General features: G+C 36.7%; 1 protein-coding gene across 2 annotated transcripts in view; it reads right to left on the bottom strand.

Moving 5' to 3' along the window:
• Positions 1-13,595, bottom strand: part of Ttf2 (transcription termination factor 2) — a 37,098-nt gene extending 23,503 nt beyond the window's left edge. Inside the window, exons 1-5 of one of the 2 annotated variants that reach the window (XM_003479264.5) lie at positions 13,463-13,595; positions 13,276-13,378; positions 11,173-11,259; positions 1,944-2,010; positions 183-1,130 (exon numbers count right to left, since the gene is read on the bottom strand). In XM_003479264.5, the coding sequence (XP_003479312.1) occupies positions 183-1,130; positions 1,944-2,010; positions 11,173-11,259; positions 13,276-13,378; positions 13,463-13,490 (1,233 nt within the window). In that variant the 5' untranslated portion in view covers positions 13,491-13,595. Of the gene's footprint in view, positions 1-182; positions 1,131-1,943; positions 2,011-5,575; positions 5,685-11,172; positions 11,260-13,275; positions 13,379-13,462 lie in introns of those variants that run through there. The other variant, XM_063256184.1, reaches the window with a different exon arrangement.
• Positions 13,596-17,116: the final 3,521 nt, after the last annotated feature.

Genomic DNA, 17,116 nt, shown 5'->3' with positions numbered 1-17,116 from the left:
TTAAAAAAAAACCAATGGCTTATTAACCCCTATAAATATAAGCATAGGAAAAAGGAGACCCTTAAATATCCACCTATACAACCTTTAACGGTTGCTATATCAAGCTCTTCTCTAAGGGTCTCCTAGCTGTCCACAGCAAGTAATCCTCTGCCCCAAGAAACAAAGCCCAAGTCATGAGTTACCTTCTTTTGTCTGAGCTGTGTGGTAAGGCACACATGCTGGGCTGCTGAGTTGGAAGGTTCCACCTTGCTGGAAATCCTTGTGGTTGCAGGTATTTTTCTTTGAGCACTTGGATTAAGAAGTTGAAGATTCTCCATCTTGTCTTTGTCCATTGTTGAGGCAAAAAGTAGCGGGCTCTCTGGTTTATCAGAAGCAAGAGCAACATCACCTTCCCCACTGTCATCCTTGCTAGGGGCAGCCTCTCCCCGAGAAAGCACTGATGCCATTGGTCCTTTCTGATCAGACAAGACAGCCTCCACCTGGGCCTGGATATGCTCCTGAGGGAGGCTTTTCTGGAAGTTCTGTGTAGTTGGGCCATCCTTTGCCTCTGATTCCTTAGCCTTGCAGTTCTTGAGGTGAGCCTTACTGAGATGTCCCTCTTTCTGGGGCTGATTTACTGGGTTCTGACTAGGAACAATATGAGGCAAAAGCTGGATTTCATTTCCTCTCAAAAGGTCTGACTTGTTTTGGACACCTTGACTTTCACCATCTGACCTCTCCTGAGGAGACACCGATGCTCCTCTCAGCTCATTCCCATTGCTGTGTTTGGATGCAACTCCTTCAGCCTCCTCCCTTCCACAGGGAACCTCCGATCTTTTCTCTTGCTCATTCTCTTGAACTGTGGATTGCTTTTTCTTTATCACCAGGTTAGACGAGAGCCCTTTCTCCATCCAGTGGTTAGATTCAGGTTTCTGTAGCTTCTTTTCATCCAACAGCTGGTCTCCCTTTTCCCTTGGCTTCCCATCAGCTGGCTTTGTCTCATCTTCCTTTTTGATGGACTGTTTCCAAAGAGCTGATTCTTGATTCTTGTCAAGCACCTTGAATGGGTTTCTCGGCTGGCTCAAAGGATGAGGAAATGGCTCAGAGGCATGAGACTTAATGGTGATAGGGTGTTCTTTAGAATTAGGATCCTAGGGATAATGAAAATGATTCACTGTAATGTAAAATAATGCAGCCTGTTAATCTAGAGTACCCTTATTTTCAGAGAAAGTGGAAACACAATACAAGCCGCTTACTATTTCTAAACACTTCTGGTGTCGTATCTCCATCTATAAAAGAACAGGTGTCAAACTCACAAAGATTGGGTTCCTTAACTTTCAATGTTTGGTTCCTTCTCTGTCCATGATAAAACTTTCTAAGCCTGGAGGGAAAGCAGAGACTAAACCAAGCTGCTTTCTATGATCCAATAGCCACAATGCATATTCTTTAGGAAAACCATTCTCTGAAGATGAACTTGTTTCCAAACCTAAACACTGTCTTAATATACTACCTTTGATTTTTGACTTTAAGAAGATTTCACTAGAGGAATACAGAACCAAAGTCTAAGCCATATCTTTGCCAATACGAGTACTATCACCTCCCCATGTATTGGATATCCATAGGGCTTGTCTTCATCTTAACATTCTAACTGCTTGTGAGTTACATCTAGCTTCCAAAATCAAGTAGATATTGGTCTACAAAAAGATGAAGACATTAGTCAAGAATATGTACTTTTTTTTTCCTAACTAGGGCATTTAATATCCTGAAAAATATCTGAATGAGTGAAATAGGACATAAAAATCCTGAATATAACAAATGGTCCTTTGAATTAATAGTCCCATCAGGATCTATCTTGCTTAAAGAAAACTTTCAGACCCAATTTGATAAAGATCATAAGTTTACATGATTGCAATGTCCTTTCAGTTTTAACACAGCAGATTAAATAATAGATGAATAATTCCTACCTGCCATGGAACACTTCCACACCATTTTTTCCCTTCTGCCTTACTTCTGGTACATCGGAAGAACAACCTAATTAAGTACAAAGCACAAATAATCAAGGCTGCAAAAAGGCTTTAAAACAAAGGATAAGTTTATTTTTAATCTAAGCAAATATCTTACAACTATTTGATCCCGGCTTTGGGAAGTCATCTGAAACCAATTACACTTGTAATTTGATTCAGTTCTTATCCGATTCAGTTTGCAAGTAGAATAGTGGAAAGAACCAAATTCATGAACCTAAATACCACTGTACACACATAAAACATTCTTACTGAAGGTGGGTGAGGTGGTACATACCTATAATCCCAGCACCTGGGAGGCTGAGGTAGCAGAATTGCAAACTGGGCCCTAGCTGGATAATGTCGTGATTTAGCAAAATCCTGACCCTATATTAAAATAAACAATTTTAAAAAGAGCTGGGCTGGGGATAGAGGCCAGTGCCAAGGCCCTGTATTAAATTTCCAGCACCAAAAACAAAAACAAAAACACAACCTTACGGCACCAGACATTTTAAGAGTTAGGAAGTCAAAGAATAAAAGATCATATGGTAACCAAGAGCATGCACAGGTCAGTCGTTTTTACTCAATAAAAAAAAACACTAAAATGGAGACCGATCAGCAGACTTTGATCTGCTACAGTAGGAAGAAGGGGATTCCCCAGCATGGAGCATGCTGATAAGGGTGCCACAATGCTATCTAGAAAGGGATGTTGAAAAACACAAACATCCTTCAAAACTAAAAAGTAACCCAAACCTGGTCAGACTGCTAAATCCAATTACCAAGTCACAGGAAATACAAAGAAAGGAAAGAACATGCAAAACTAGACCATGGGAAATATAATCTGCAAAATCTTGTCACTGGGAAACACTATGGGACAAACATCTGGTTGTCTTCAACAAGTTACAGTACATCTCTTTATTCACAACTATGCCTTGCCATTTGGTTAAGTACTACTGAATAAAATAGAATTATTTTTTTTCATTACTTAAAATGGTTCCTAAAAATTTTTAACCACTTAAATAAGAGTTTTAATACATACTTTGTTTAAATAGTAGTCAATGAAAAAGTATAAAAAGGTAGTGAAAACCACCTTCCAATACCAAGGTATCCAATTTCTTTCCAATATGTAACCATTCTTACTGTTGTCTGTTTGTTTACCTTTCTGGATATCTTCAAATGCATATTAAAGTCAATGTAAATATATACATTGAATATTTTCCTCTTCCACACAAATGGGTAGCATAATACAAGATGAGCGGGCCTTATCCAAAAATCTCCAAAATTCCAAACCTTTGAGCATCAATATGATGCTACAGTAGAAAATCCTGTATCATGAAACTTTATTTCACAAAATTATTTAAAATATGGTATAAATTACCTTTGGGTTATATGTGTAAGGTATATATAAAATAAACTAATTTCACATTTAGACTTTAGTCCCAGTCCCAAGATAGATGTGTCAGCAAATACTGCAACATCTGAAAAACTTTGCAACCTGAAAATATTTCTAGTCCCAAGCATTTTAAAGAAGGAATACACAATTTGTACTAAATATTTTGCCATTTTTAAAAACTTAATGCCTTGGGTATTCTTCTCTAAGAATATTTATATAAATGACTTTCTCAAATATATATTTTACAGATAGTTTTCCACTTAAGGGTCTTTTATTTTTAACCAAACCCTCCTTAGGAACAATGAGCTCTTTACTGAAAGATTTCAATAACAGTATGTATTTCACTTAAATATGTATTTTTATTAGTACGTTTGTAGTACATAATGTTCATCATGGAGAGTTGGCACACGTGTATAACACATCTTTATGCTTTTTAAGACCCTTTACTGTCCTCTGCCTCCCCATTTGCAAAAGATCTATTGCCTTTTTTCCTACTAATCTTTCATTTTGCTCTTTATTTGGGGTGCTATTTAAGTTGTTACTTGCTGTACTTTAGATTTCTCATAGAAGAGAAATCATGTGATATTTAAGCTTGTGTCTGATTTATTTCACTTAAAATTATGGCCTCAAAGTGCATCCATTTTCCTACAAATGATCCAAATTCATCCTTCTTTACAGCACAGTAATACTCCAGTGTGTAGAAATATCGTATTGGTGGACATATAAGGCCACTTCCACACTTCATATTATGAGTTGCACTACAATAAACATGGGTATATGCGTGTCATTGTAATACATCTTTTAACTCTTTCAGGAAGATATCTAGGAGGGGAATAGTTGGGTCAAATAAATTTCTATTTTAAAACCCAAGCCATGCAGACTTTCAGGACAAGTTGGAAAAGGAAAATACACACACACACACACACACACACACACACTAAATATTTATTATCTGCTAGGAATCGTACTCAAATACCTTAGTTATATTTTTAATTAAGTGATTTAGTAAAATATTAAATTAATTAATTCAATCAATCCAGATTAACTAATCTAGACTGGTTTCTGTATTCTCAGAATAAAAAGTTCCTATCTTTACGTTTACTAGATTTTAAATCTACAAAGAAGGTAGTAGAAATATACTTTCACAGAGAAAGCAAATATTGGTTCTACTTATAGGAGATCACATTTTTTGCAGTATATTTATTAATTTTCTCAGGACAAAGGTTTTTTAAAAAATGATGATGAATCTTGCTAGATGAAGCCAGTTGTCTCGAGTCCAGCTTCACCAGAAAACAAGTCCTGTTTCCTACTACAGGTAACTGTCAGCCCAGCATGGCATGTCAAGTACCTTCGCTTCAGCAAGGTGGAGACTCTCTCAGGCTCCAAAAAATTCCCTTCTAGTGATTTAAATCCCAGCCCTCTCGCATTAGTCCTGAGTCATTAACTACCTCACCTGTGGCAGTTTCCTTTCCAGTAAGCTCATGAAGTCATAATAATAGTATCTATACCATGCCATATGGTCAGTGTGAATACTAAATGCACCAATGCATAAAGGTAAATCATGAGCTCACTCTTGCCAGCCATTTTACTTATTCATATATCCACATTCCTGTGCATGCTATTTTGCTGGAACACTTTTTTAGCCTCTCCTCTATCAAATTGAAAAGTTCACTCAAGGCCAAGCATCAAGTCTCAACTATTTAACATTCCCAACCTTAATCTTTCATTGTGGATCTTGACGACTGTAAATACATTCAATCCAGCACCCCAACTGCAGGTCCGGCTGCTCCCCTGACTTGCTGTGTCTAATTTTTATACTGGTGATGTCAAGGGGTCCTCAAGAGTACAAACCCACATCTTATATGCTCAGCATTGAGAAACATAAAATTGGGTTTCTGTCATTCTTTTACACCAAAATTCAAAATTTAACAAAAACAAAACAAAAAAAAAAAACAAAAAAACAACCTCTAGTGTTCTAGGGAAAAAAAGATGGCTTGGTAATTCTAGAGTGAAAGAGGATTTTCTAAACATCACATTAAACTCCAAACCTGACAGAGAAAGAACTTAGCAATTTGACCACATAAAAGTTTTAAACTTCCTTATGGTAAAACTATACAGGAAAATCATAAGACATAAAGCAACTAGGAAAAAGTAACTGTCACCCATATTACAAAGGACTTATAGTCTTTCCGTGAAGAATCACCTCCACTGTGCAGCACACAGCATGACACTCCGCATCTCTAAGACGCCACTCCTTTACTGAGTGGGGTTCTTCATGACTAGTGGGACTCGAGGGCCTTCTGCATGGGTGTGGCTTGGGCCCAGGTGTCTATTATAATCAGCCTCCCACTGCAGCTGGATATGCTGCAGGTTAGTTTCATCTAAAACTCAAGAAAAGGGTTTTTTTTTTTTAAGACGTGTAAAACTTCAGTTGTTACTAAAAATGAAATACTCTGAACATCCTACCACAACCAGTGAAAGTACTAAAATTTGTTTTACCCATTTATAGGTAAGGAGGACAGTATTTCCAACTATTTTGACTCCCGTATCCTTAAAATAAAAAAAGAGAGGAAAAAACGTCAACGCGGGAGTTTGATGACAATGTCCAACACTTACATACAGTGTATGCTACATTATTCATGTCAAAGCAAGATTCATTCCTTAGGTTCCCCTGAAAGACTGGTTTTTTTAACTGTGCATACACTGAGGGCCCAGCAAATGCTGGTGAGTGGTACCCTCTGCTGTTTAAATCAGAGAACTACACACAAACGCTGTTAGGCTGCAAAGCATGGAAAACAGGTGCCTAGCCTCAACTTACACTTTGCTTTTATTACTGCACCTCTCTATCCCAGCTCTGTTAAGCCAAATATATTACTTAGAAGGTATAAAATACATAAGTTCTTAAAAAGAGAATTCAGTTTTCATGAAGGCAGAATTCCCCCAAAGTCATTCCCTAGAGTACAGAGTGTCTAGCTAAATGCTCTTACTCTGGTAAAGTCATTGACATCCACAGGGCGTATTATTTCATTTGAATTTCAGCCTGTATTACCTGTCTCACATGCGCACGCTTGTGCATATGTATGCACACGTGTGTATGCATATGGTTTGTTTTTGTCTTTTAACTTGTGTGCTGTAATCTATCTATCTATCTATCTATATATATATATATATATATATATTTTTTTTTTTTTTTTTTTTTGTACCAGGGATCAAACTTATGATTGTGTGCTTGCAAGACAGGCGCTTATGCCACTGAGGTAAATCCCAGCCCCCTATTTTATTTGTTTTAAGAAAACTTTTTCAGTGTTAGTGTGCCAGGAAGTACCTACTAGTAACTATTGTGGATGATTTGAGCTAAAAAATACATGCAGTAAATTTATACATAAGACATGGTTAGTCCACAGCTGTGTATGTTAGCAATATATCCGAATCCTCTACTGATGTTACCCTTCCCTTTTTTGTTTGCTTAATATAAACTCATCACCCAGAAACTCCATCTTAGCAACTATTTCCTGAGCCATGACAACATGCCCAACAGCTTGAGTACATCCTACATACTCTCTCTCGGTTCTCAAAATCTGGGGAAGCCAGGGTAACTGTCGCTGCCACTCCAGAAAAGAAAGTGGTGGAAGGACACACTGAAATGTCCTACTAGGAAAGTCTGCTTTTCTAACCTGTCCAGTGGCGATTTCCCTCATCTAATATAAACTGGGGTTACTGACACTATCAAAATAGATAGCTATGTAAGATAAGGGGTAAACGGCATTTCCCAGGCATTCAGTAGTAGCTATGCTTCAACTGTCTTTCTAATAGTGCCTTCACTATCTTCAGGTTTTAATCTTCATAGTTTTTTAAATGCAAATTGGAAATCCTCCAGTTTCCTTTCACCAAGTACAAAAAAGGCTCCTCAGTAGTACATGTGTAATTTTTTTTGCCCTTCACACTAAACTATAATCTCAGCCATTTTACTGTTATTATTTATTTTATGAGAGGGTAAAATAATTTATCACTAAGTGGATAAATTAAATTGTCCAGGCTAAACTCAAACTTTTTGAGCCTTCTGCCTCAGTTTCCCAGGGTGCTAGGATTACAAGCTTGTGCCACACTTCTGGGTTGGAGAAATACAAAAAAACTTTCTTCTTAAATATTGTTGCATATATGGGATTCATACATTCAAAGTCAAGATGAGCTGCTTATTTGTATATAACTAATGTCAAACCATAATGTTTAAGTCATCAGTTTGGTTGTCATGTGTTCATAAGGGTATGCAACACTGGATAGGAAACTATCTGAGAAATACTTTACCTCTCAGTCTGTTTTATTATTATTCACTGTTCAAAATGGCTGGGAAAATAGTCCAAGAGACATTGAAAAACTTGAGCAAACACTATTCAAGTTTGATAATGAAAAGATAAAGAGTCAAACATGAAATGCAAGTGATTTAGAAATCTCACAAAGCTGTTACTGTCGGTAAAAAGGCATTCGGAAATTTTTACAGGTGTGTATAAGCCTTTACACCTGAACTGCATCAAATTTAAACACAAACTGTAATGACACCATAGATACAGTTTCCTCTACTTGCTTTGAAATGCATTCAAAGCAAGTCATTTATCGATACATTTTTGCAAGTGTTGTGAAGGCATTTATGCCTTGACAGGAGGAATATTGTTTGCAACGATCATTGTAATGTTTTACAAAATCAATTATTGAAGATTCTGATTAATTAATGTTAAAGACATTGTTTATATATTTTGTTTGAAAAGAAAAGCTTTTTAATGCTTTTATATTTGATGACTTCAAGGCTGTAAATGTTACACAAAAATAAGTGTAAATTTGCAGTATTATTTAAATTTTATTTGCATTTCAGCACATACAGTACAGTACTAGTAATCAATGTTTGTCTGATATATGCATCCTGTGCTGTAATTTTTTTTTTTTTGTCTTTTTCCTTTTTGTCCGTACCAGGGATTGAACTCATCACTGCCTGCTTGCAAGGCAGATGCTTATGCCGCTGAGCTAATCCCCAGCCCCTGTAATTTTTTTTGATCATAACCTCTTCAGGATGAAGTGTCAGGAGGATCCCCAAACTTCATATAACACAGGTTTACCAGTCCCAATATACCAGCAGAAAACAATCCAAAAATAAAGCTCAAAGTTCCATTTACAACAGCATCAAAAATAAGGAATAAATTTAACAAAAGGAGTATAAAAACTCTATAATGAAAATTACTAAACAATGCTGAGAAAAAAATGTGATTTATAAGTAAATATACAATGTTCATGGACTGGAAAACTGAATATTGAAGTTTATTCCCCAGAAAATTTACGTCAAATGTTTTCTGTGGAAATCAAAAAATTTCATTCTGTATTTTACATGGAAATGCAAAGGTCCCAGAACAGCCAACACAATCTTGAAAAAGAATAAAGTTGGAAGATTCACATTATTTTACCTGATTACCCAGGTAAGAATATATAAATAGATCAGTGGAACAAATCAAAAATACCACAAATAGACCAAAACTTATAATCAATTGATCTTTAACAAAATGTGAAGAATTTCAATATAGGAAAAGAAAATCTTCAAAATACAGTGCGAAAGTATTAGGAATATATACAAAATAAATAACTTCTACTTTGCCTCACATAGTATATAAAATTAATTTGAGATAGATTGTGCATCTAAATGAAAAAAACTATTTAAAAAAACATAATGCCTCTAGAAGATCTACTAAAAGTATTTGTGATCTTGAGATAGACAAAGATTTCACAAAAAGCACAAACCGTAAGTTGGACTTCATAATAATTAAAAATTCCTGCTCAACAGTTGAGAAAATGAAAACCAGAGACTGTAAGAATATATTCATTATACAAATACCTGCCAAAGAACTGGTACAGAAAATACATAAAGAACTCTTCCAACTCAATAATGAAAAGTAACAAAAATTTTTAAATAGGCCAAAACTCCAAAAGTTTACACCATATCATTCCTTTTATGTAACAGTTTTGAAAAACCAAAACTTTAGAAATAAAGAACAGACTCATGCTAGGGAAGAAAGAAAGAGGTAGGTACCTTTACATTAGGGTAACAGAAGGACTCCTGTGGTGATCGGACCATTCCGATCATGACGGTAGGTGTGATCATGGCAGTAGGTGTGATCATGGCGGTAGACAGGTGAACTACACATGTGTAAAACTGTATAAAGCTAATGCGAGTCACATGTGGTGGTACTCTGCTGTCATCTCAGCTACTTGGGAGGATAAGGCAGGAGGACATGAGTTCAAGGACAGCCTGGACAACTTGGTGAGACTCTTGGCATTCATTCATTCATTCATAAATAAGAAAGAGGTGAGGATGTAGCTCAGTGTGAAAGGTCTGGGTCCAATCCCGAGTAGCACCAAAAAAAAAAAAAAAAAAAAAAAAAAACCAAAGCAAATAAACAAACAAAAATAACTCACCAAACACACACACACAAATTAGTAATAGTAAAAACTCATCTTTATCAGTAAGACCAGTGGACTATGTAAATATCCCAGTTTTTATAAATACTACTGCTAGGGTAAAGACTACAAGGATTTCTCTGCACTATTTCTTAAAACTTCATATGGATCTAAAATTACTCAATAAAAGTTTCCATTAAAAATGGGTAAAAGATTTATCAGCTATTTTACTAAACACATGATACATTATTAAATGAAATTCAATTTAGCAAAGAATGAATTACTGATATATACAATATGATAAATTTATCAGACATTAAGTAAAAAAAGTCATACATGGAAGTGCATAAATCATGATTTAATTTATATGAAGTTCAAAAACAAAACAAATCTAAGTGATAAAAATCAAAACTAATTGCTAAGGGCAACTGGAAAGTACTAAAATGGAAAAAATGTGATTTAATGGCCTGGTCTTTTGACTTGGGTCTTAGTTCCATGGGTGCATGTACATATATCTCAAAATTCAACAGCTGAACTCAAGACCTGTGCATCTTACCTATATGCATAAGTCAATTAACAATTGTGAAGTTAGTACTTCATTGCCTGTATATTGGGGTGGGGGGTACGGAGACCTAGCATATAAAAATACTGAAATGCACAGCACATGGTACAAAGATAGTAAAATTCCAGCTCTTGTCTTCTTAGTCAACCTTATCTCCTCAAGTCTCTACTTAAATAGTAATACTAAACTGAGGCTCAGTGGGAGCATGCATGCTTAGCATGTATGAGGGCCTAGGTTCAATCTCCAGCCCTGCAACAGATAAATAAGTACCTGCTAAATTACTTCCAAACAAAATTTCCTGAAGAGATGACATTCTTTTATGCCATGATACGCTAATGTAAAGTATTAAGTAATATGACTCCTTTCTAATACCTGGTAAATTCCTAGTTACCTTTCAGTAAGTCCAAGACAAATGTCATCTTCATCTGGTATACACTACCCTGCCCTTCCCAAATTTCAAACAAAGGAAGGGAAACTATAATTTATGGTGTATTTCACATATTCTACAATTTGTTACATATTATCTCCTTTTCCTACCAGAATTAAAAGCTAACAAGTCAGAAGCTATTACTGGGGGAGCAGATGTTATTAGCTACTTCAGAGTTGTAGAGGAACAATGGTAGAACTGTTAATACAGAAATTAGCCAAGGGCCAGGCTTCTCAGATTAACCAGTTGTTCAGCAGTTTGAGAATGACAGTCCCAGAGATACCCAATAATACAGAATTTGTACCTAGCTGCAAGTTTTTTATAGAAAAAACAAAAAAGGAAATACATTTTGGTGTTCTCTTTGAATCCTTACCTGTATTCTTTCTTGCCTTTTGGTAGACACAAACCCTGAAGCTCTACCACGAAATCCTCATGAAATAAACAATGGGAAACAGGGATGCTAGAGGAAAAAAAGGAAAACATTTCATTTGAGGAGCCAAGGAGCAGAGGTGAACATCCTAAAGTCTAATTCAATGTAGTTTCAAATCAAGAATCTATGTGTATCCTCCACTGGATTTGTAAATCCCACACATTGTCATATCTAAGTGCTTTCCTCTTGGGGGAAGGGTCCATAGATTGTATCTTTCCTCATTTGCTCAAATAAAGCATGACAATAAATGTCTTTTTTGGTAACTCAAAAGTTTAAAGCTATACTATTGGGGGCTGGGGATTTAGCTCAGCGGCATAAGCACCTGCCTTGCAAGCAGGCAGTCGTGAGTTTGGTCCCCGGTACCAATAAAAAGGAAAAAGACAAAAAAAATAAAAAAATAAAAAAATAAAGCTATACTATTGCTTGACCAACACAGTGACACTCAAAATGACAAGTCTAAGGCTGGCAGAGACCCTATGTCAATTTTTCTCATTACCCATTTATCATTTAATCGCCTGATAGCTGTCACTTAGTATTAGTCAAACATCTACTTCTAATAAAACCCTATTAATTTGCTACTTGGTTGGTATATGTTTTTAAACTACGCTCCTAGTGTGTAAAAATTATTTAAGCATCTGAGAGTATACAGGCTTGAATTAAGGTATAAAGTACTCTCCTATGACTTATGAAACTTATTTGGCCTATATTCTCATCATCAGACATAGTTCAAGTATACCAAGTTTATCAAAAATTGTCCTCAATAAAGTATTATTGTACTCATCGGTATACCAGAACATTGGTATGATATTCTTAAGAGTATGTTTTTCTTAATGTCTTATGTCATCATCAGTGTTCATTCAGTTCCTGTAAATTTGAACATATTTATGTCTTACAAAATTTGAGCTGCCTACTGAATCAAAAAGGCTCAATGGGGACCGGTGATATAGCTCAGTGTTATAGTGCCTGCCTGGCAAATGCAGAATCCTGGGTTCAATTCCCGGTACCAAAATAACAACAAAAAGGCTCAGTGTATTTAGAAAGCAAAAAGTAATAGCATACTCTGACATGTTGTTGACAAAAGATGGGCTTGAATGTTGACTGGTGTTTTTTATCTTTTGACAGTGATCTAAGTATTTCTTCCAAATAATAATAATAAAAAACTTGTAACAGGACTGAGAAAATATTTTCTGTAAAAGTTTATTTTCAGAAACTGAAAAAAGATTCGGTCTTACACTTAGTTTAAAAGCAAAAATGAAGAAACATATCTTTTAACGCATATAAGGAAAGTATGAGAAATTAACATCTTGAAATGATTTGTTTTCTAGTACTCATATCGATTACGTACTTTATATAAAATATGAAGAAAATAACTGCTCTGCAAGGTCAGCAGAACACACAGTAGGAAAAATAAGTACTGTAGACACTTAGTATCACAAAACATTAACACTTCAGTATTGATTTTCCCCACCTTAGGATGCTTAACATATCTAGGTCTGAACTATCAAGTGAAACCAGAATACTGAATCAGATCTCTGCTGTTTCTTTCTGTGCTGCTCTTTAAAGAAATTTACTTGTTGGATAATCAATCTCAACATTAAGATTCTGAAAATTACATTAAAAAATAGACCAAAAACTTAACCACCAGTGTTTTAACCTCAAACACTTAAAAATGGTTTACTCTAAAACTAGTGTAAAAGAAGGACGTCTCCGTCTCCTGCAGTTTCACTTGTTGAGAGTCGAGGTGGCAGTGCAGTTCAAGCAGAAGGACGAAGTTAAGGTTTAATGGGTGACTAGACACCTAGAGCTAGAAGTCTGCAAAGATCCAAACAGGATGGGATCCTTCATTTTGCGGGGATCCACGATCCAGCGAGGTAAAGTCACCAATCTCGGGTTACACTGCCAGAACTGGCGCAGTGTCTTCCGAGCACGCCCGGAAGCGATGAAATTACCAACCGCTTCATGTTCCCGGCACCGCAGACAGCAAGAGGCCGCCCTCGTCCCAAGAGCCTCGGCGGACACTGTCACAGGGAGCCGCCAGAGACTTACTCTGTGGCCTGCACGAAGCCGCACGTGGCCTCCCGGCACACGTAGAAGCTCTTTCCTTTATTCGGGCCATCGCGAACGCCGGTCTTCAAAAAGCAGAAATTCTCTGAGGAAACAAGATCAATAAGAATTATGCTACGCTGGTTCGGCAGGCCCCAGGGAACTAACTCCTAAGATTTTGAGCCCTTACCATGCTCTGGACACTTAACTAGTTCCATAACTCCTCTGGGGTCTTCCAACGAAGCCCCTCCTTTGCTTCCGCCTTTTAGATTGCCCCGCCTCACTAGAGAACCAATCACAACTCGTCTTCTGCCTAGGGCCTTGGCTCATAGCCGGTCTACTACTGTCAGCCAATCATATAGGAAATTCGCTCATCTCCAACCAATCACAGCCGTCTACAAGCCTGCACGCGCCGAAATCAAAACTATAGAGTGAGGGGGCTTGGCGGACCAGGGTGAAACCGGCAGGGGCGTGGCTGAGGTGGTTTTGAAATTTAGGAGAAGCAGAGCTGCGGAGATTGAGAGGTCAAGATTTAAAGGTCGGGGAAAAGGAAAGAGCCTGACTGAGGCCAAGGGAACTTTTCCTTAAATACTGAGACCAAGAGGCGGCCCCAGAGAGAGCACGAGTTTGACAGCCGTCTCGGAACCGGGTCCTAGCGCTCCAAGAGCAGAACCCTGAAGAAGCTGCCGACAAAGGCGGAACCTCTGAATTCCGAGTGCTGGACGGGCCCTTAAAGCTGCCATCGTGCTTTGTAAAGTCGGCTGTACAGGCACGAAGACTGCGAAAAAATCCTTTCGATTTGAGTAGCGCTGTGCTTCCTGAACACATCCCACTAGGCTCAGCCTGGTGAAACCGGCGGGCAGCACCGTATGCAATACACGCCGTCACCAGCTAGGGGAGTGAGTGAGGGCTCTGTAGACGGGAACGCAAGTCTCAATCCCACGATCTTTTGGACCACACAGCTGCTTTCCATGTGTACTGGACGTTCTCTAGGCTCTCTGCGCTTTGAGGACCCGAGTTACAAGTTTCAAAATGAATATCGCAGGAAAGAAATAGACTATTACCTTTGAAGGAGAGTTTTGCTTTGAATATTTGGTATTTTCAAACGTTTTCTACAATATGCTTTTGTAACTTTAAAGGTCGAGTATAAAATTAAAGGGACTGTATTTGAAATTATAATAATTTCTTTTTGTTCCAAAAAAGGGAGAAATAGATACTTGAGGTTTGTTGTAAGAGAGATGGATTCATATTACAGCAATTGAGGACCATATGTCTCAGACATATGGAGCGGCACATGCAACTGTTAGGACAGGAGAACAGGAAATCTGTAATGTCTAGGAAATCTTGGCTGTATGATAAGTGTAAATGTTATGGGGTCCAAAGGAGGAGAGACAAACCCAAGCTATCACGGACTACTTAATTAGTACTTAATGAATAGCTTTTGGTGTGTCCAGTGTAGGTATTTGAAAGTGGAAAATTCGTTTATTTACATTCGCACAAGGTATAAACAACTCGGCGAACCACAAGGAGTTTATTCAATGGAAGAGACTGAACCAGCATATATGGAACACTTAAATAACAATATAAAATGGTATTTAAATCTCAGGATGCATAGAATTAGCAGTAAACTCTGCAGGATTAGAGAAAAGGTATGTTTGGAATTTCAAAAGTGGTATTAATATGTAGATTCCCCTGTAAAACACTACAGATAAGCTGAGATAATACAAAGCAAAAATAAATAGGTAGAGGCATTTTCATTATTCCCAGATTTCAATTCTTGCTAATGAGAGATTTTTAATGTTTATCATCATCATCATCATCATCATTATTGGTTTAGATTTTTCTGAGAAAGTCTCTAACCTAGTCTCCTCTGGAACTCACCATGTAGCACAGGCTGGCCTTGAACTTGAGATCCTCCTTCCCTGGCATCCCAAGTGCTGGAATTACAAGCATGTGCCACCACATCCAGATTAATGTACACATTTAATAGATGTTATATAGAGAGATGGGGACCATAAATACTGTATTTCTACAAAGAGGAGTGTGGTAATTAATTTCTTCTTGAATAATGCCATTACACAAAATCAGGGCGTCAAATATTGTATTAAGGAAGAAACTTTTCCTAAGTACCAAAACTAATACCTCAAGGTCAAGCCACCAAATGTGTGCATAAATTACAGAAAAAAGAAATATTTTTCAATTAATTTTGGTTGTGCTAGTTCAAAATGTTTAGCAGATCTGTGTCACCTAATCATCTTTCAAAATATGACATTGTATAAAATATAACTTGAGACATCTTAAAATAAAATTTTATGTCTATCAGCATAAATTATAATTTATAAAATATACACTCAAAATATATATTCATTTTTATTCTTACATACAAATTTCATGTTCATATTCTTAATTAGCCTACGTATCCCTGGAAAGTATAGTATCTTGGAGACTATAATTTATCAATCTCTAATTTAAATCAAGTTGACAGTATAAGTTTGTTTTTCCTAAAAGCTTGATCTGTTCAAAATGAATGCTTCAGCTAAGTTCTGGATCTCGATGGTTTAAATGTACAGATTGGTGATCCAATAAATTCTTTTAAAATAAGTCTGGTCAAACACAAAACATATGTTGGAATTATTTTAAAACTGGATTGTAATAACAGCTACCCTAACACTCAGAACTGTACATTTTAAATAGGTGAATTCTATACATTTCAGTTATAGCTCAGTAAAGCTGTTTTTTAAAAATATGTAAGCAGTACCAAAAGGTCTGCGTGGAAAGTAAAAGCTAAAATTGATCATCTTGAAATGTTAACATTCCAGAGAAATATTCTAATGGTTGAAGAAGTAAACTACAAGATAGAAATCCTTTAATTTCAGATGCTGTTGATTCTTAAGCAGAATGATTTTCTAGCCTGTGGAATAAAATCCAGGTGATGCGAGCTCTCATTTTAGTTCTTGGGAAAATGAAAGAATTATGTTGGCTTAGCACTGTGCTAGCTAGCATGTATTAACTTGCCAGAGATCTGTAAGATAACAGTGAGATGCAGCTAGAACAGATATACTGTGACATCCCTGTCACTATCATTTTTAAGTAATCACCAATTCCAATTTTCAAGTGACTTGAAAAGTTCTAACTGCTATGCAATTTTTATTCATTATTTTAAAAATTGAGTTGTTCAAATGTGCTTTTCCAATCAGGTGACAATTCCAAGAATCTTTTTCTCCAAGCTGGGCCTTGCTCTTACCACTGCACAAGCTACAGCTGCAGCGCAGTGTCTTATTTGCTGACCCTCGAAGTTTAGAGGTTTTCATTGATGGAGAGGAGAAACTTGTTTTAACAAGCAGAAAAAGGATTTTTGCCTATAAGCCACATTCTGAGGGGGAAGACTCTCATCTCTTACCTATTTTACTGAGATATTTTCTGCAAAGGCTCTCATATCTTCACTTTTTTCTGAGGTATTTTCTGAGATAAGCCCTTCACTGCATTGCAACACTGGGTGCACACAACTACTTTAGCAGTAAATTGTCTTTCATCCCCATTTTAAAGATTTATGATATGATGCTGAAGTTTAGAGCACGACCATCATTATCCTGGTCACCACCTTACAGAGTTTCTCTTTGGAACTGGATAGAGCCTGTAAATTAATGTTGTCCTGGCTGAGAATCATAAAGCTGACACACAAATCAGAGCCTGAAAGCTATTTTTTTTTAGTCTCCCAGTATAGTTTTTACCAGTAGAACATTTTCATAAAATTATTCAGAGATTCATTTGGATATTTAATACACTTTTGGATCATTAATCACCAAAATTGTAGTATACAGACATGGCTCAACAAATCCAAGAC

The sequence above is a fragment of the Cavia porcellus genome, unplaced genomic scaffold (assembly GCF_034190915.1).
Source record: "Cavia porcellus strain 051 isolate PalLab524CR breed Dunkin Hartley unplaced genomic scaffold, mCavPor4.1 scaffold_1, whole genome shotgun sequence".
Lineage (NCBI taxonomy): Eukaryota > Metazoa > Chordata > Mammalia > Rodentia > Caviidae > Cavia > Cavia porcellus.
The sequence above is the reverse complement of the archived record's forward strand: the minus strand, read 5'-3'. Positions and strand labels throughout refer to the sequence as shown.